The 20,317-nt window shown below is 44.1% G+C and overlaps 1 protein-coding gene across 1 annotated transcript; it reads left to right on the top strand.

The window, feature by feature from the left end:
* Positions 1-4,079: 4,079 nt before the first annotated feature.
* gpr139 (G protein-coupled receptor 139) lies at positions 4,080-19,390 on the top strand. Its single transcript, XM_058049809.2, has 2 exons — positions 4,080-4,902; positions 17,189-19,390. Exons 1-2 carry the CDS (start codon positions 4,755-4,757, stop codon positions 18,163-18,165), a joined length of 1,125 nt encoding a protein of 374 aa, XP_057905792.1. The 5' UTR covers positions 4,080-4,754; the 3' UTR covers positions 18,166-19,390.
* The last annotated feature ends 927 nt before the right edge of the window (positions 19,391-20,317 follow it).

Raw genomic sequence — 20,317 nt, 5'->3', positions numbered from 1 at the left:
GACGCGTATTAGCCACTAGAGGGTGCTGTATGACAAGCAGAAGAGGGCCAACGACTAATCATTAAAGTTCAACATCTTCAAATTTTTGTTTCAAACCTATTTGATCTGTACAAAGAGCTTTATTTCACAAGCTACAATAACAATTAGTTACACAAAAATGCAAATATGCACATTCATGTGAAAAAACATTTGACTAACAAAACAATACCCATCCATTCATTACTTTCTATGCTGCTTATCTCCTCTGACCCCATACAGTCACACACGAGTTCTCCAACACAAAAGAAAAGAAAAACACAATGCATATTCTCTCACCCACTTGGAACAGACCGCACACACAAACAACAACGGCGTGACTACAAATATATAGAAATGTATTTCCCTCTTAGGGATTCTGTAGCAGAAACATATCTGAAGTGGAGTTATTATTCGCCATCATGTAGCATATTTAATGTCAAGGTTTCCTTGCGAGCCATCACAGTGGGCTAATTTCACTGCTTGTTTGTTTGTTTGTTATGATATGCAGTGCAACGGTGGTCTCGGACCAGCTGCTGCTTGCCGGGGCAGGATCTGGACTGCCCGACCCGACCCAGGGAGACTCGGAGACTGTGCATCTGGAGGTGCAAATGAATGTTTGCCTGCTAATTTCCCCAGCGAGAGCGGGTGCATGGCAGCATCCAGAGGCATATTTCATACGATGACCGTATGAGTGAGTCCTTCCCCGTCATCATTCGTCTTTCATGTTTTATTCACAGCTCATATTGTCTCTGTTACACACACTCAGCTGCCTGCTCATTATTCTTATGCGGTGCTTCTGTAAATTACAGCGGAGGGGGGAAAAAGAGGCAGTGACCTCCGTGACCCATTCTTCTTTAGCCGAGTTAATGTACTTTTTGGCACGCTAAACAAATTCCTCATCCATAATTGATGAATGACAAGCTATTACAGCACTCACACACTCGTTTCAACGACTCCCCTCGCACCTCAGCATCCATTTTTCATCACTTGTTTGCTTGTTATTTATTTAATGTGCTACGCCATAAAGTCAACACGCACACCCGTGTGTTAACAGCGAGACACGGGAACACACAAAGATGCGCACGGTGCTCTGAGGGCCTCTCACCGACCTCATCACATGCACATTCATCAGCACGGGATGCAAACAGGTCAAAGGGACAAACAATGCATAAGAAGCATCAGCTGCCCTACTTTGCTTTCAGAAGCAGCTTATTGTGCTTGCAAAAAAGTGTCCACACGCTCATACCAGACCAACCTGGTGGCGCACAAACACACGCAGCGCAATCACGCCTCCATCACACACCACAAGATAGGGCGTGATTGACTTGTTTTGTGGCAAGGGCCGACCGTAATGCTTCATCAAGTAGTAGCGGCGACAAGGGTGGGAGTGGAGGTGCTTGGCCCCCCTCTCCCAAGGGGATCCTTCACAGCTCTTCTAGAAGATTATCCATCCATCCATTTTCTATTCTCACTAGGGTCGCAGGCATGCTGTAGCCTCACTAGGACATTAATCTGCTAAAAACAAACAGAGAAATTAAACGGGAGCCGCGACTGATGAAACATCACATGACACTTTGAGCTTCTTTGACAGGTTAGCATAGCTCATCTGGCATCGCGGTCGTCTCACATCCTAATTGTTCTTCAAAAATTACATTGCGTTTAACATTCTGCTCATTTTTTTCTTATGTACTGATATACATTTCAACATTTTTAACAGCACATCCATGCCAGCATATTTCCACAGCATTTCAGTCCAGCTTCAGCTCTTCAGCTTCCAAACTACCCCATTAATTTCAGGGCACCTTGATTTTTTTTTCATATGGAAAAAATTATCTGGTTAGAGTATGTTTCAGTTTGAGTCGGACCTCCTGGAAGGCATTAATGGTGCTCACCAAGGTTCCACTGTACCTAAAAGAGTTGTCAGAATGTGAGAATAAAGGCGTAAAAAGTTGTTATGCGAACAGTTGTCGTGGGTTGAGGATAAAGTTGTAATATTCCAATAAAAAAAGTTCTACCTTTACAAGATTAAAGTCATCTCATTACAATTTAATTGTCCTAATAGTACAATTTTATTGTCAATATTTCTGCTATAGCCTCGTAATTCTCCCACTTCAATGTCCATAAAACAGCTTGTAGTTTGTTATGAGCAGATCCCTTCATCGGGTTCTTTAAGGTTCTTTCTTATCCTCCCTTTGTGTCTGACACACAGGGTTCACTGGGGCTGATGGAGGCACATTCTCCAAGTTCTCCAAATGGACCGCGCCTGGCCCAGAAGGCTTTAAGGATTCTCTGAATCGTGGTTATGAAAAAATGACAAGAAGGACGCACAAATCTCATCATCAAGGTCATTGCTCTACTTTTCCATTTCTGCTTTAAAACGTAGTGATGGAAAGTTGGGAAGGTTCTCTCCTACACCATTAAAGGAAGACGTTCCATGACCTGGACCAGAACCTAGAAGGTTTGCTGAATCTGCATTTCATCATGTACAGTAACATGACATTGACATTGAGCTATTGTTTGCAGGTATCCGTCTGTCCCATGTGTGTTTAGAGACGGCATCGCCGCACCGCGATCCAATCCAACTAAAACCCTCAAAATGACATCAGCCTACACGTGGGTACACCCTTCAGATGTTCATCTTCTCACGGGACAATACAGCCGTCCCTCACGACATGAATGAATAAATGAATGGTTGCTGCTTCGTGCTTCACTACACACTAATAGTCAAAACATATTTAAGCAAATACATATTTCTGCCCAAATGAAGCATTTTTAAATGAACTAAAATACGAGCACATTATAAGCATAATTATCATGCACCTCTAATAATAATCTAACTCAATAATAATAACGCAGGTTGCTGTTGCAGCCATAGCCCACAGCAAGCGAAAATGAAATCCCAATGTCACGTCCTGTCTGCCACCGACTCTGCTCCCCTACAAGGTAACCTCTTAAATGTCTTATTTTCTCTGATGATGTCTACTAAATGCTACCGACCAGTCCAGGGGTGTACCCCGTCTCTCGCCCAAAGTCAGCTGGGATAGGCTCCAGCATATCCCTGTGACCTTAATGAGAATAAGTGGTATAGAAGATGGATGGATCTTTACTAAATGCTACCGACCAGTCCAGGGTTGTACCCCGTCTCTCGCCCAAAGTCAGCGTGCAGACCTCACAGCTAGGAGACCAGGGTTCAATTCCACCCTTGGCCATCTCTGTGTGGAGTTTGCATGTTCTCCCCGTGCATGCGTGGGTTTTCTCCGGGTACTCCGGTTTCCTCCCACATTCCAAAAACATGCTAGGTTAATTGGCGACTCCAAATTGTCCATATCTATGAATGTGAGTGTGAATGGTTGTTTGTCTATATGTGCCCTGTGATTGGCTGGCGACCAGTCCAGGGTGTACCCCGCCTCTCGCCCAAAGACAGCTGGGATAGGCTCCAGCACCCCTGCGACCCTCGTGAGGAAAAGCGGTAGAAAATGAATGAATGAATGTAATGGTGACTATAGGGGTGTTATTTCATGCCAAAGGGCTCTAATAATGTTTTAAAAATGTATTTAGAAGATCATTCTATGCCATAACTACAAAAGAAGGAATCCTACTTGCCAGTCATTCACTTATTATGGTCAGAACCAATTAACCGGCATAAACGAGGGATTGGTTAGGGATATGGATGGATATTGGATAGGGATTGCTGTAATAGGGAAATGACACTTTAGAGTAGTCTGTGTACAGCTTATACTATCCACTGGAATGAGTCATGGCACAGTAGAAATAATTGGAAATACAAACAAGTAGCAGGATAATTGCGCCTTGCCTACAGTCCAGCATCATGGTCTTGTGTACGGTCGGCTACACGAGTGCTGCCGACACGGTTCACTGAGTTTAACATGAACTCTCTAATCTCGTTGTACATCTTGTATAATGACAATAAAGGCCATTCCTTTCCAATTCCAACATGTGGGAAAGACTTTTCCAGCATGATAAGGAGCCCAAACGCACCTCAAGATGAGGGGGCAAGAGTGATAGTGGAGCACCTGTGGGGCACCCTCACATTGTGTAACATCCACCTGTGACGTCAACGTGGAAGAGTGGATGCGGTTTCCAGGAACAACCAGTGAGGCTCTGCTCAATTCCACGCCCAAGAGGATTAAGGCAGTGCTGGATAACAATGTTTGGACACTTACTCTATGTTGCCAGCTGTTTCCACAATCATGGCTTCCATTTTCCGACATCTACACTGCCCTACAAGCTGTACACAGACTCCTCTTAAGTTATATTCAAGTTTCTTGTCTCTAGTGTTGAAATAGTCCACAATCGCATGAACTCCTCTCATTGTCCGTCTCCCACCTGCCCCCCCCGTTCCTTCGTCCCTCTCTCCCTCGCTCGCCCTTGCTCTCCAACTCTCGCTCCGCGCTCTCTCGCTCGCACACTCCTGCAGCATCCTCCCCATCTCACTCATCTCTCCTCCGCTCTCCTCCTTCCTCTTTCCTCATCCGCCGACACATCTCACCTCTCCCGCCACCCTCCTCCTCCTCCCACGTCTCGCCTCGCTCTTCTCCATTCTTACCCCCCCTCCCCTCCACAGCCCCCACCTTTCCTCACACTCACACGTGCCGATTGGCAGACAAGGACGGAGAAACGAGCGGCGGTCAGCAAGCACTCGGCTGGCGTGGTGGTGGTGGTAGCGGTGGTCCGGCTTCTTGACACCGAGCGCAGCTGAGGAAGAGGACGCAGCCATGGAGCACAGCCACATCTTCCCTGTGCCCCCCCCGAATGACAGCAGCTGGAGCGCCGGGCAGCATCCCTCAGAGGTGGCCCCCGGGTGCCCCCTTGGACCTCTGCCTGTCATCTACTACAGCGTCCTGCTGTGTCTGGGCCTGCCTGGTAAGAGATGCTTGCGTACGGGAGCGCTCGGGGATTGTTTCTCAAAGTTGTCGGCGCCTTTTGATGCGTTGTGCGGGATGTCAGGATGCTGTGTTGTGACCTTGTGGCCGTCACACACACACACATGCGTGCATACTATGTAGACTTTCTCTATCTGTCTGGCTTCGACTGCATCGTATTGCTGCTCTTCCCAGCCTGAATGTGTTCTCTTGCTGCACATGCAACGTTTGCACAAAAAGCAACACTTTGACCTCTGCGACAAGTGCGCCTTACGCGTCTCCACCTGATGGATGAATGACCCTTCCTGTTTGTGTCTTTACCAGTGACCGATTAGTCTGTTCCCAGTCAGACTCATTTACTGCCGCTGTCACACGGCCTGATCTATTGGAGGTGACCCCACACTACCTCACACCAAGCAAACTTGTTTGTGTGTGTGTGTGTGTGGAGGTCAGATGAAAGAGGAAGAATCTGTCGCCTAATCATAGAGCCCGATCACCACCTGCAGCATCACAGTCACATCCTAAAAGCATTTCAGTATTTGCTCTGCTGCCGAGCTTTCTTTCGGATGTCATGCATACATGACACATTTCCGGTACTAAAGAGGTGGAATCCGTCAGTACGGATGTTTGTGCTGGACAAGTCCACACGCATCTCGACACACGAGTTACGATATGATTCAAAAACCATCCATCCATTTTGTATAGCGCTTATCATTTTGCTGATGTGTTGAAAAACGGTGACTTGCGATGTGCGGATCGATACAGAAATATCGATATGTCCGATACTTGCTCTTCGTGCTCCAAAATCAAACCACAAATCAAAATATCAATACTTAACACTTCAGATAAACAGAGCCTGACATGATGTGTGTATTGCAACTAGTTATTTCTTGCAGTAGTTCTTAATAATTCATATTTATTTCGATAACCAGTCCAGGCGTACCCCGTCTCTTGCTTGAATCAGATGGAATAGGCCCCAGCATACCCTGCGACCCTAGTGAGGATAAACGGCATGGATGGATGGATGGATTTATTTCATTAAATGTATCTAATTTACAAATTATAGATTTATAATTATAATTAGTCAATGCTTAAATAAATTGTTCACTTTAATAAATGATTAATTACATTTTAGGTCATGATATTAATGCAATATATGAGATATACTCAGTGCATGTCTTTTCATTTGATGTTGTTCCTGTCTTTGACACAATACATAATAAATGGATGATTAGAGCCCTGTAGACATGAAATAACACCCCTATAGTCACATTTATACTGCTATTATTCATTGTTCACACCGCATTGTATAAGTTTTTTACGCTGCAGATTATTTGGCCATGGAGGAGGAACATCCAATCAGGAGGGGACTATGATGTCTTCATGTGATTTGTGACTTTGGTCAGTAGAGTAGATGGCGTCTGTTTCGTGTTAAGTTCCTGTTATAAAAATGACATTTTCATTCCTAAAAGTGAAGTTGCTGTGCAGGATTTTATTCCATCCTGTAAAAGTCAAGTCCCGGCGGCCACATCTTTCCTAATTATTCCTCCCTGAGATGGCGGGATGGCGAGTTGCCGCAGGAACAATCTCCTCTGCCGCCACCGTTTTATTAGATCCTGCGGTATCCTCCTCGTCGACGAATGATGGCGGCGGGCTGTTTGTTTAATCACTGTAACCTGAGAGCGTAATGGAATCTTACAACAGTTGTCTGAATTAATGGCCGGGTTGAGTGCGGCGGGCTGATACTTTGTGGCAGCGACTGGAACTTATTCAATCATGATCACGCTCGCACATGAATGTTTCATGAGCTCGCCATGTGCCAGCCATGCCGCCGTGACCCGTGGACTCACGCCTATTTAATGCTGCCGATTGATCGGGAGGGAAGCTGTTAGTTTAATTACCTGCCGATGTTTCATCGGTTAGCGTGCAAAACCTGTGTTGTCGTGTCATGACCTTTGGAATGGGTGGGATGCTTGGGGGGGGTCAAGTGGCGAGCTATAATGACTATATGACAAAAAGAGATCAAGGCCAGCCAGACTGGAGTTAGCCATCAGATGGGAGGAGAGAGACTAATAAGAGCAGAGGCAGTCAAGTTGCACCTCTCTGTGGTGGTGGGGGGGCGGTGGGGGTGAACGACAGCTGAGCTGTGACAAATTGTCACCTTTTAATTAATGGCGTTCTTTCTCTCCTTTTCCTTCCTCTCTGTGCTTGCTACGACGTCGCAAGCAGCGGCACGGCAGCCATGTTGCCTGAATGGGATTACAGTAATCCCATTGCTGTATCACTCCCTCACGATATCGCATTCTTTTCAAAAGATAACTAATAAATGTTGGCTGCTTGGTGGTTGACTATGGCCCATTATTAGTCCAAAAATATTGAAAGTTATAAATTCGTAGTACTATTGTACTCTGTATGTAGTATGAGACATGATGTTACATTACATTAAAAGTCACCAACAGGTTTTCAGTGTTCTAACCATGAACATATTCCATTTATTAGCATTGACCCATATATCTTGGTACATTATTGTGTATTCTCAAACCTGCAGTTGAGCCCATGCCGGAAAAAAAATCTAGTCTAGTGTGCTGCCTGCCTCACAGGAAGGAATTCATTACGCAAAATGAAAATACGATTCGTGTGAAATCATTATAATTGGAGATATCGTTAAATCACACACAAAAATTCATTCTAATGACATCCAGTGTAGGAGTTGTATCAACAACTCTGCATTTGCAAAAGAAAATAGCACTCATTTTTAATTGTGATGGAAAAAAAAGTGTGAAAATATATTCATGAATAAATCATGCTGTTTTGTGGATGAGGACAGCATATTATTAGTCCAAAAATATGCATATTTAAGCAAATGTTAGGTATTTTCTGCCTCAGTAAAATATTGTCAAGCATAAGAATGGCTAAATGAAATAAACTACAAATATAAATCATTCAACAATACTGTGATGATATGTAGTACCGTCTTTTTTTATTTTTTATTTTTTTTAACCTACAATATGATACGGATAACCAATACCACCACCTGGACGTAAAAAGGACTGGAATAGCTCAGGATTTGACCAAATGTATTGTTGAGTTGTCCTAATCAAATATCATGACTACTAGCACATCACTAGTACCAGGAGAAGCGGAGTGTAGAGGGGAGGTAGCTACCTGCCGTGGCCCAGCAAGGTGCACTGATTTGGGATACACGCTATGAGCAGCCGGTATGATGCCATGGAGGTCTCTGGCAAACTTTTTGCACTTTTGAAAGGCCTCGGTTTTTTGTGTGTCCCATGTCTTCCAGCTTCCCCCCCATCTAGTATGAGCATTTGGTACAAGTAGCACGCAAAACGTCTTCCTCGGAAAGTGAGCTTGGGAATTTACAACAGGACATTAATGTGACATTAATGTCTATTCAGGCAAATGGCCTGGTTGTTTTTGTCATGTTAGCATCTGTCAGCCAATATGATATACGCTATATGATCTGTTCCCCTGCAGAGTTTATGTGTGCGCTCATTAAGTGCACATGTGAAACCTCCCACCCATACTTGTCCGCCCCCATCAGGTGAAAAAGGTCAGGGATGTCGAGCGCTAACAACCCCCCTGATACTCGTCACGCAGTAGTAGAAGGGCGTCCAGCCACTTAATGACCAGCTCGCCCCTCATTGATTTTCGGTTTGGACTATCGATCCGCCAATCTTCAGCGGTGAGAGGCGGGCATCTTTGGTGGAGGTGGGGGGGGGGTGATGGAGAAAGATATCAAGGTGTTGTTGATGCTCAAGACAGAAGGAATATTCACAGAAATGGATAAAAGTTGTGACTGTATCCCGAGCGAGATCAGCCACACCTGATCAGCCACAGCACACACAACAGGGCCAAGGAAGTGTGTGTGTGTGGGGGGGGGTGCTTTGAAGCAATAAATCTGGGATGCTGTTGATGCAGACAGTGTTTGAACAGCTGACAACAAAAGGCTGCCATGACAGCAGCAAACCCAGTTGGCCCAGCACCACTCTCTCGCTCTATGGCTGTGTGGCCAATACTTTAACATGTATCTCCAGTATACTGCCGCCGTACATCCCCAGGGTAAGAATTCTCTCAGTGTAGCATCGTATTTGTGTGTCAATGCACAACGCTCATGGAAGTATAGAAGTAAGCACCGCCTACACTGTTTGTCTCTTAGGGTTTAATGAAAGTGAGATCAACTGTAGTGTGTTATTAACAGGAGAGGTGAGGTTAAACACCAAGATCACTGCAGTGGCATCAATTCCCTCGCATCATCAACAAGACTCTTTGTCTTCAAGGGCTCTTTCACGGTGGCAAACAACGCTCCCAAACCTCATAAAACACAAGCAACAGGAAAATGCTGCAATCACATAAATGCCGCAGGTGAGAGGAACGCTGCATGTTCACGCAAAAAAATGGAAACTAACCAGGCTACCAGAGGGATTCTCAGCTAAATATGTCCTATTTGACAGTATTCTACATTTACAGCCAGAGATTAAGATAGGGCTGTAATTAATTAAAATATTTAATTCATGAACACATAATTAATCACATTTAATCCCAGAGTTTTTTCTCTATGATAAATAGGAAAAAATCTCTTTGCGGTAGATGATACACGGGTTATGATACGATTAGAAAATGATGTATTTTAAAACAGAATCATTCCATACAGTATACAAACAGCAGAATACAACAGTTTGATACTTATAGGTTATCAAACGTGCCATCAAATGTATCAAGTGCCAGTATCAGTATGATACTGACACTTGGGGGCATGATACCTGGCCTGATACCAGACAAACCATGTGATGATCTTATTATCACATACTATTTAATCATGAGCTTATTATCACGTACTATTTAATCAAAAGACCATTTTGTTTCCAGAAAATGTTCAGTTTATTACATGTATTATATCTAAACAGTGTAAACACAATAATTGCAAAAATATTTCAACAATAATATTTTATCAACAGTCTTATCTTATCAATGTCTGACAATTAAAGTTCTATTAATCAAGTTTGGGTTTTTTGGTGACTGGAGAAGCACTAGGAATATTTATAGTGTGTGTTCACGCTCGTGCGCTGTTCTCTGACTGGTTGTTTCACGGGCACGATACCAGAGCAGCGCGCTCTGAGTGGACAGCTACGGGGGCTGATACTGGACATGGTTAAACTCTATATTTTATCAGTATCACTGCCCTGGGCTTTGACACAGTATCATTTCGGCCTTTTCCCGTATCATTCATGGGTGGTTTCTACGGTACAGGGCCAATTAATACTGTAGTATGTATGTGATAACATTCCATACAATACAGCAGTTACATCTGCTGATGTGGATATGAATCTTTCATTGTAAAATAAAGTAGCCAATCGTATAAAAGTGGCATGCTGACCCTATTTTCAGTTTTTCTGGACAAAAGCTTACGTTTACGTGTGGGTGGATAAACCAAAACGCACAGAAAAAGATATTAAAACATCTGTATTGGTGTGGACAGGACCTTCGTTTGTCTGCTTCTAGGCGTTAATGCACTGCTGCCATGATGGTAGGCATCCATTCTCATCTTTTTTACGACAGATATCCCTCGAGCCTGGCTAATTAAAATGATTAAAATGAACAAATATTCCATGTAACAAATCTGCAGCAATAATGAGTGAAAGCCTCAGAGAAGATTCCTTCTGCTTTGCTTTGCGGTTGTGGTGTTAATTAACCACATCTCAGATCCCACATCCAGCTAATCATGCTCACAACTGACATGACATCACACCGCGCTTATTCCTCGATGAAAACATCACATATATGTGTACGTATGTGTGTTACTGTTTATGTGGAGGCTGGGATGGAGACCGAAAAGGCGCTTTGTGACACTTAAAGGAGACAAAGGGTGAAAAAAAGAGCTTGTCATCAGGAACAAAGTGCATGTGACCTTTTAAGTGAGCTTTGATATTCACCCCCTCTGTGTGTGAGTGTGTGTGTGAGATTCTCATCTTGCCTCCACACTCTTTGTAACCCCCGCTAACCTTCATCACACCCCTCATCCTCTGTCTATTTCCTCCTCCAGTCTTATTAGCCTCTGGGTAACCCATCAAAGCTCATCTTCCATTTCCTCCAAATGACATGAAAAAAAGCCTTAATTGGTTCTTTCTTTAGGGGGCGGGGGTGTCTATCTCCTGGGTGGCATCATGGATGTTCTGGCTTTCTTACAAGAGGCCCTTGAGGAAGGCGGATAGCTGCTCGGTGTGTGTGTTTTGCCAACAGGTTTGAAGGTGTTAATCTGCGCGCTGGTGTTTGCCAACGTGTCTCTTTCCTTGTGGAGGTAAGGGGGGTGCGTGGTGGGGGGGTGGATGAGTCAGCCGGGTTACACAGCCCGGGGATGCATGCTGCGTTTTCTCCTTTGTTGCTAAAAAGCATGTCAATGGTCCTGTGTGCCTCGTTATATCTGGAGAGCAGCAGGAGCGGCAGCACCGGCACAAAAAGCACTCCCGCACAAATAGACAGGAGGGGTGACCTATGCAAACACACACACACACACACCCTCACACACACACACACACACACACACACACACAACATCCCATTATCCGTCCCACAGGTCATTCTAATGGCCTCTCAGCTGCAGCCAAACCCTCTTATTACCTGCTGGCCACAGGTGCAGATGGGGAGGTGTTGCAGGTGTGTGTCAAAGTATACCCCCACATCAACGTCCACATGTCCCAGCCAAGGAACCCACAGTTGAACCTCCAATGTTGAACTTATGTTTTATTTTTACTCACTCACTCACTCACTCATTCTTGCCCTGATTGACTCACTCACTCAAACATTTGTACACACACTTGTTAGTATGCACTTCATCATTGATCACTGATTGACACCCCCTCATTTCTATACACTCAAACTCACTCACTCATTTTCTGTGTAATACTTTAGCCTTTCACATAAGGCCTTCTTTCCACATACTTACATAGCACAACTAGAGTTGCACAACTCTCACAGATAACCCATGGAACACTCCTCAGAGGAGAATGAGCACAGTTAGAACCACTGTGAGCCAATCTCTCTTACACATAACGTAACTTTCACTGTGTAATGGGACGTATATTAACACACAATCACATAGCACAATCAGAGTTGGTTAACACAGCGGAAAAGACACAATAGATGCATTGTGCTCACTCACACAAGCTGAACTTTCCCGGCTACACAAACTTAACTTTCACTTTGCAGGGGGTGTGCTGACTACTATATAGACTCCAGGAAGACTCTTAAGACAGATAACCCAGTACTCAGAGGAGAATGACCACAGTTAGAACCACTTTGAGTCAGTTTCTTACGCAAACATAACTTTCACTGTGTAGAGGGACGCGACAACCGCTCTATACGATATATTAACACACACTCACATAGCACAATCAGAGTTGGAGGAACATAGCTTAAAAGACACAATAAATATTTTGTGCTCACTCACACAAGCTGAACTTTCCTGTCTACACAAACTTAACTTTCACTTCCCAGGGGGTGCGATGACTGCTATGCAGACTCCAGGAAGACTCTTAAGACAGATAACCCATGGAAAAGTACTCAGAGGAGAATGAGCACAGTTGGAACCACTTTGAGCCAGTCTCTCTTACACAAACGTAACATTCACTTTGTAGAGGGACACAGCAACTAGACTCCAGGAAGACTCTTAAGACTTAAACATTTAATTACATTCACTCAGTCATTCATTTATATGCACTCACTCACTCACTAAAATGATGGTCAGCCGCAGTATTGGTATAGAAAATACTAGATAGATGCTTGTGTTAACTTTAAAACAGTTGAATGTAAAGACAATATTGTACGTCGCCATCCAATTTCCTACCACATTCCCATGCAGGCAGCCTGCACGTGCTGCGTCTGCTTTTGTATGCATTTTCTCCGCACGCCCTCCCCCAGACGAGCCCCGTACTTGGCACGTGTTCATGCCTGCAAAATGGCAGGCGCCTTCACCTGCCTCCCCCGTGACCGCAAAGGCGACGGAGAGTGCCAAGAGTTGATTGGAATGAATGGGGAACCCCGGCGTAAGCTAACACAGGGCTAAATGGAAATGTCAAGCTCACCGTGAATCCCTTTTGTTTGTCTCCGGAAGCGCCACTGGGGAGCCCGTGCAGAATAATATACCTCGGCCAGCCACAGCCAACAATTCACTGCTTCCATTCCATTCCGTCTCTTCCCTGCCCCCCCCGAAAGTGCAGTAATTGGCAGGCGAGGTAGAGAAAGGGAGGTGGCGGATTAAAGGTCAGCTCTACTGTGCAAGATTTGTAAGAGTGCTCATCTTTGTGCACAATTAGAAAGATTCCTTCGTCACGGTGCGGCGATGAGATATGCAGAATGAAACGCGCCGGCAGTAGATCACTGCAGGGCGGGTTCTTCCTAAGTTGAGATGAAATTTTTAGTGAACCTGATGAAGAAAACACAAATTGCCTGTTGATGAAACCTAACGAGTCAATAGCACAATCAATGAGCGTTCCACCTGAACGCAATTTAAAGCCCAGTGAATACCGTGGTGTCTTTGCTCACTTATTATACCTTGATGCCGCTTTTTGCCATACAGTAATTACTGCTGCTTTCCATCTATAATGAATAAGCTCATCCCTCACTATCTGCGCGCTTGATCCTACATGAGTGTCGCCATGGTTTTAGCTGCACATCCTCCAGCCTGGCAAGGACACCGTCATCCATTAAGCGAGAGCTGCATTGGCCATTTGTAATTAGCTGATAGTGGCTGCGAAGTGTGATGTAGCAGTCTTGAAGATGGTGCTTTTAATCAAATTCCGGTTCTATTACCAAACAGGGGCGGGACACACACACACGCACATCGGCTAAGTGCATTTAGTGCTGCTGGAATGCAAATCAATGTCCAATGCGTCTTCATCTGGAAGAGATTGGCGCCATGCTGCACCAGCAAATACATGACCATACAGGAAGTTACATTATATTTATGGAATCGGAAGATGAAGGGGTTTTTTGTTATTGATGCCTTGAAAGTGACACAGCACACACACGATTTTGATGTTTTGTTAACTTAACAAGATTAGCCTGTCATGATATAATCTAGTAGTCCCTCCTTTATGGTGGTTAATGGGCTCCAGACCTATCCGTAAGAAGTGAATTTCCGCAAAGTAGGACTTCTTATTTATAAATGGAACATTTTGGTAGTTAAAACATAGAAAAACTGTTCATCTTCTGTTATCAAAACTGTTATCATCTTCTAGATGCAGTTTGGATCATAATTAAAGCCCTCGAGACATGAAATAACACCCCTATAGTCACCTTTACACTCCCAGTGCCCATTTTAGTAGACATAAGAGAAAATAACACATTTACGACATAGAACACCTGTTTATGACCTTCTAAATCCGTGTTTAACATTAGAGCCCTCTGGACATAAAATAACACCCCTATAGTCACCTTTATGCTTCTATTACCCAATATAGTGGACATAATAAAAGAAAATACAACATTTAAAACATACAAAACCTATTTACCACCTTCTAAATAAAATTTCAACATTATTTGAGCCCTCTAGACATGAAATAACACCCCTACAGTCACTTTTACACTACTATTACCCAATATAGTAGACATAATAAGAAAATACGAGACATAGAAAACTTGTTTACCACCATCAAAATATATTTTTAACATTAGAGCTCTATAGGTGAAATTACAACCCTATAGTCACTACATGCCTATTACTGAATATAGTAGGCATAAATAAGACTCGTGTGTTCTGGTTCTCGGGGAGCTGAGTGGAGGGCGGGCATGAAGTGATGTTAGGGGTTTGTTCAGAGTTGAGTTTTAGCTTGGCGTGGGTAACAGTAACCTGTGTTTTTATTTGGGATTATTGTGCCCAGGGATCAGGTTTGTGCTTGTTACAGTAACATTGCTGACAACTGTGTAGAATACTACATAGTATCATCACAGCATCTACATGCATCTTCTCAATGCCTTAGATTCCTATTTTACTTCATTTCTTCTATTTTACAAAAAAAAACACATTGCCACAAATAATAGGCTGTATTCAAGCACGAAACGGTATGATCTATTAATTCAGATCATTTTGAAAAACTGTTTATTATTAAAAAGTGTTTATTGTATACTGCAATAGAAAACAGACCTTCCTTATTATTAATACATTTTATGAAAGTAATAATACCCTAAAAAAATTTACGAGTGAACATCTTTCTTTTTAATTGTAAGGAAAATTCAATGAGCCAAAACAGAAAGCCTTTGAAGTTAATGGTGCTGTAACTTTCAACAGTGACGTTCATGAGATATAGAAATATATATTTAAACATGTATAAATATATTTATTTTCCCCCCAAAGGAATGAATGGCACTGACAGCTAGGATGTCAAAATGATGTGAACGCGAAGCAAGGCCAGGGGATCAAAAACAAACAAGGTAATAATTTGCAGCAAAGGTGGATGCTGCTGCTCCTGTCTGCCGCACATAAAGTCACTGCAGTGATAAATCTTTTCTTCCAGCGTATGTTGATGAGATTGGGAGGGAAAAAAGGGAAGGTTGCGCACAGAGAGATGGGATGTCCTTGTGGCTGCTTTGATGTAGCAGCTCAATAGCAAGCAGCACGGAGTATGTAGAGCGGTGTTGATCGTCAAGCTGAGGATGCACGTTATTCTCCTCTTCTTGCTTAATCTAGGACTTTTCTTCCATTAAAGCCAACCATTTTGCCCAAAGGCAGAAGCAGATGCTCCTGGTATGACGCAGCAGGTGGACATGATGGGGGCGTGGGGACGGGCTGTAAACATTGCATCCAAATCTGCCAGGAACATCTCATCCCACTCATTTATTCACTGGCTGACTCATGTCATTCATGACAACTCATGTTTGCGTATACTTTTTCATGACTCAGGAGCCTAATTCAGGCTCTAGAAGAAGGAAACAGAAACGCAGTTCTTCATCATTCTGTATGTGTTTAAATCACACACATTATAAAAATGATCAAATGGTTCCCAATCACAGTTAATTGGTTCCAGACCCAACTGTGATAAGCGAATTTCCACGAAGAAGACCTATTAGATATTTTTGTTACATTAGTAAAGTCCTCTAGACATGAAATAACACCCCTATATTCACTTTTATAACCAATGTAGTAGACACAAGAGAAAATAAGACATGTTGAACATGGAAAACATGTTTATTATCTTCTAAATATGTTTTAACATTATTTTTTGTGTCCTGATTCTATCCATCCTTCATACAAGGGACTCACTGACTTCGTGACTCATTCACTCATATACACGCCCTTACTGACTCACTGACTCACTCACTTGCATGCATTCCCTTACTGACTCATTTACTCATATACGGGCCTGTACTGACTCACTCACTCATTCACTTGCATGCATTCCCCTACTGACTCATTTACTCATGTACACTTTCTTACTGACTCAGTCACTCATATACATTCCCTTACTGACTCATTTACTCATATACGCTCCCTTACTGGCTCACTCACTCATTCACTTGCATGCATTCCCTTACTGACTCATTTACTCGTGTACACTTTCTTACTGACTCACTGACTCATCCACTTATATACATTCCCTTACTGACTCATTTACTCATATATGCTCCCTTACTGACTCACTCACTCATTCACTTGCATGCATTCCCTTACTGACTCATTTACTCATGTACACTTTCTTACTGACTCACTGACTCATTCACTTGCATGCATTCCCTTACTGACTCATTTACTCATGTACACTTTCTTACTGACTCACTGACTCATCCACTCATATACATTCCCTTACTGACTCACTCATTCACTTGCATGCATTCCCTTACTGACTCATTTACTGATATACACTTTCTTACTGACTCATTCACTCATATACATTCCCTTACTGACTCATTTACTGATATACACTTTCTTACTGACTCATTCACTTATATACATTCCCTTACTGATTCCGTCAGTCATATATACTCTCTTACTGACTCACTGTCTGACTGATTCACTCCCTGACTGTCTGACTCAGACGAAAGCAGCAGATTGTGTTTTACATGCAGTGTGTTGAATGTGTCCGTGGGTGCGTGATGTCAGTGCTGCCAAGAGTCACACGGCTAGTGAGTGCTGTTCCTCTTTTATGACCTGCCTACTAACCCAAACGTTCTTTCTTTCCTTCCCCTTCACTCCTTTCCTAATCACACCCACTTCGCCTGGAACTTCACTACTAACTCATCGTCATCACAACCCCGCCGTGCTGCCCTCCCCTCCCCAGCCAACATCCTGACGGTGGTCATCCTGTCCCAGCTGGTGCTGCGTCGTCAGAAGTCGTCCTACAACTATCTCCTGGCGCTGGCGGCCGCCGACATCTTGGTCCTGCTCCTCATCGTGTTTGTTGACTTCATACTGGAGGACTTCATTTTGGCCACGCCCCTGCCTCCATCCATCAACAGTGCGGTGCAGGTGTTGGAGTTCTGCTCCATCCACACCTCCATCTGGATCACCGTGCCTCTCACCGTCGACCGCTACATCGCCGTGTGCCACCCGCTGCGCTACCACACCGTCTCCTACCCGGCCCGCACTCGCAGGGTGATAGTCGGCGTCTACATCGGGTGCCTGCTCTCCGCGGCGCCGTACTACTGGTGGCCTGAACTGTGGCACAGCTTGCCCGTCATGGCAAGCGGCGGCGTGAGTGAGAGCGGCAGAACGCCGGCCCAGCACGTGCTAGTGTGGGCCCACTGCGCCACCATCTACCTCCTCCCCTGCACCGTCTTCTTCTCCCTCAACGCTGTCATCGTGCGCAAGCTACGCCGCCGCCGCAGCTGCTTCCGCATGCGCGGCTACTCCACCGGCAAGACCACCGCCATCCTCCTCGCCATCACCTCCATTTTCGCCGTGTTGTGGGCGCCTCGCACCCTCATGATCCTCTACCACTTCTACTCCTCGCCTCCGGCGTCGCCGGGCGCCGGCCGCCTGCTGCACATGCTGACAGACCTGGCCAACATGCTAGCTCTGCTCAACACCGGCGTCAACTTCTTCCTCTACTGTTTCATCAGCAAGCGCTTCAGGGGAATGGCGGCCAACGTGCTGCAAGCGCTGGTCCACTGCCGGAAGCAACCGCAGCCGTTCTACGCCAGCCACAACTTCTCCATCACGAGCAGCCCCTGGATCTCACCCGCCAACTCCCACTGCATCAAGATGCTGGTCTACCAGTACGACAAAAACGGGAAGCCCATCTGTATTTCCTCTTAAGGGCTCCACCACCTGTAGCGCCTCCCCTCCGAATGTTGAATCGTTGGGGGACACGTTGTGTCGCCCCGGCAACCAGCTTTGCCTGCATGGGACTGTTTGAGGCTTGAAAAAGGCCGACAGCGGCGGCACTTAGGCTAGCTTTGAGCCCAAACAAAGCAGCACGAAAAAAATAACCGAACCAGCATCACCATGCAAAAAAAAAAAAAATCCAATATGTAATGAGAAAGTTTATGGGATGCCAGCTGTACCAAGTCTGACGGGGAGAGTGGAGCGATGGTGACACAAGTTCAGTGGTGAAATGACACGGCAGTAACTCCAACATCTGCTACTTTGTGTGTGCAGGAGCTCATTTTCACAAGGCACTGAACTCCATCCGCGCATCGTCCCCTGATGACGACGTGTCCCGCCGTTATCCTGTCCTGACTCCTCATCTAAAACGCTTCATTTCCACACGCCGTCTGGTGCTCCAAGCGTGCCGTGAGATGAGTAGACACTCTGTGTGTTGTTGCTCAAATATGTACTCGTGTTAGACTGTTAAGCGTAGCGTCACGCGACAATGTTACACAGTGGCTATGCGTTAGTCATCGTTTCTCCAGTATTAGGAAGAGGAAATTTCTGCTGTAAGTAGATAGTCCTCTGTCAACTAATAATGGCCCTAGATGATTTACTGGTAGCCGTTACCTGCTAACCCTTTATCAGCAGCAGAAAAAGGGCAAAAAACTTGTTTTCCACCAAGTACCGTGGTGATCTGAATAGACAAATTTTCGTACATACGGTGTAAGTATTTTTCCGTCTGTCTTATCTTAAGGGTCTAAAGGTTTATACATGCATACCGTTGTATATAGGATATATTTCTATATATTTATGCGTACTCTTTGCTGTAAGGCTGCCTTCACACTTTGCTTCTTGGTTAAAAGAAGATGCTTCGCTCAGCGTTCAGACAGGTACTTTCATCATGGCTGCAGACTTAACATAGCAGACGAAAAGTGGCTATACGTGACTATACCTGGCATCAGAAAGAAATGCATGATAAAGAGGAATATAAACATATACAGTCATCCCTTCATATACTGTATCGCGCCCCCCATTCTAATGCAGTTTTTCAAAAAATCGTAAATAATGGATGTTTCATGGTTGGCTATGGGCCATTATTAGTCAAATATATTGAAAGACTAGTTATATGCAGCAGTCTGGTCACTAGGGGTCAGTAATGTGACATTGTCAGCAGATTTTTGGCTTCAAACACTCGGTTTCTAACCCTTTATGAAATTTAGAATGAATACACTAAAGACTAACATGTAACACATTGGCCGTCTCTTGTGTCCCCACAGTGATCCCGTTGCCTGCGCATGAAGTTGCGCAATAGTGTAAACAAAGTTCCGTCATGGTGAGAACGAATGAGAATGACATCACCATGCAATCAACCCATATTATGGTTACGTGTGCGTTATTTTTCCTTTTGCTTATCATGTCATATGTTATCATATATTCGGTAGTAGAGGTGTAAAGGGGACTATAGGGGTGTTATTTCATGTCTACAGGGCTCTAATAATGTGAAATCCCGTCTCATTCTCGTAGACCCAATCTTGTGTATCACCTCGTCTTGTGAACAGCATGTCTCACAACACCCCAAGTATTAAACTCAAGCAATAACTCCTAGCAAAACAGTAAGGTGGTGTCCATGTTGATACGGCTGCCACATTCCTCATATAACCTATAAAAATATCATAATATGTACAGTAAATATGTAATTTGGTGCTAATATTTCTGCGTTTCTGCAATGGATTAATTGGATTTACATTATTTCTATTGGGATAAAAGTGATTTGGTTAGAGTCGGGCCTTCTGGAACAGATTAATGACGCTAAGCAAGGGTCCATTGTATTGGACATGTATTGGACTCAAAAAGACATAGAAAACCATAATACATTATTAGAGCCCTCTGGACATGAAATAACACCCCTATAGCCACCTTTACACTCCTATTACCCAACATAGTAGACATACAAAAACCTGTTTAGCACCTTCTACATCAAAAGAAGATTGATTATGTCTTAAATAATATTTTTATTAAAATAGAGGTGACATCCTGTATTAAGGGCAATGCTAACGGAGGGGGTTTATAGAGTTTTTGTATCGTCAACCTCGGTAAA

This window comes from Doryrhamphus excisus, linkage group LG16 (assembly GCF_037039965.1).
Source record: "Doryrhamphus excisus strain RoL-2023G ecotype Guam linkage group LG16, RoL_Dexc_Guam_v1.1, whole genome shotgun sequence".
Classification (NCBI taxonomy): domain Eukaryota; kingdom Metazoa; phylum Chordata; class Actinopteri; order Syngnathiformes; family Syngnathidae; genus Doryrhamphus; species Doryrhamphus excisus.
Note: the sequence above shows the minus strand (reverse complement) of the source record. Positions and strands in the feature narration are given on the sequence as shown.

Excerpts from the sequence above, each read along its gene's own strand:
- gpr139 (XM_058049809.2), top strand. The coding sequence starts at position 4,755 with ATGGAGCACAGCCACATCTTCCCTGTGCCCCCCCCGAATGACAGCAGC. Across the intron at positions 4,903-17,188 it reads GCTGTGTCTGGGCCTGCCTG|CCAACATCCTGACGGTGGTC; the intron begins GTAAGAGATGCT and ends TCCCCTCCCCAG.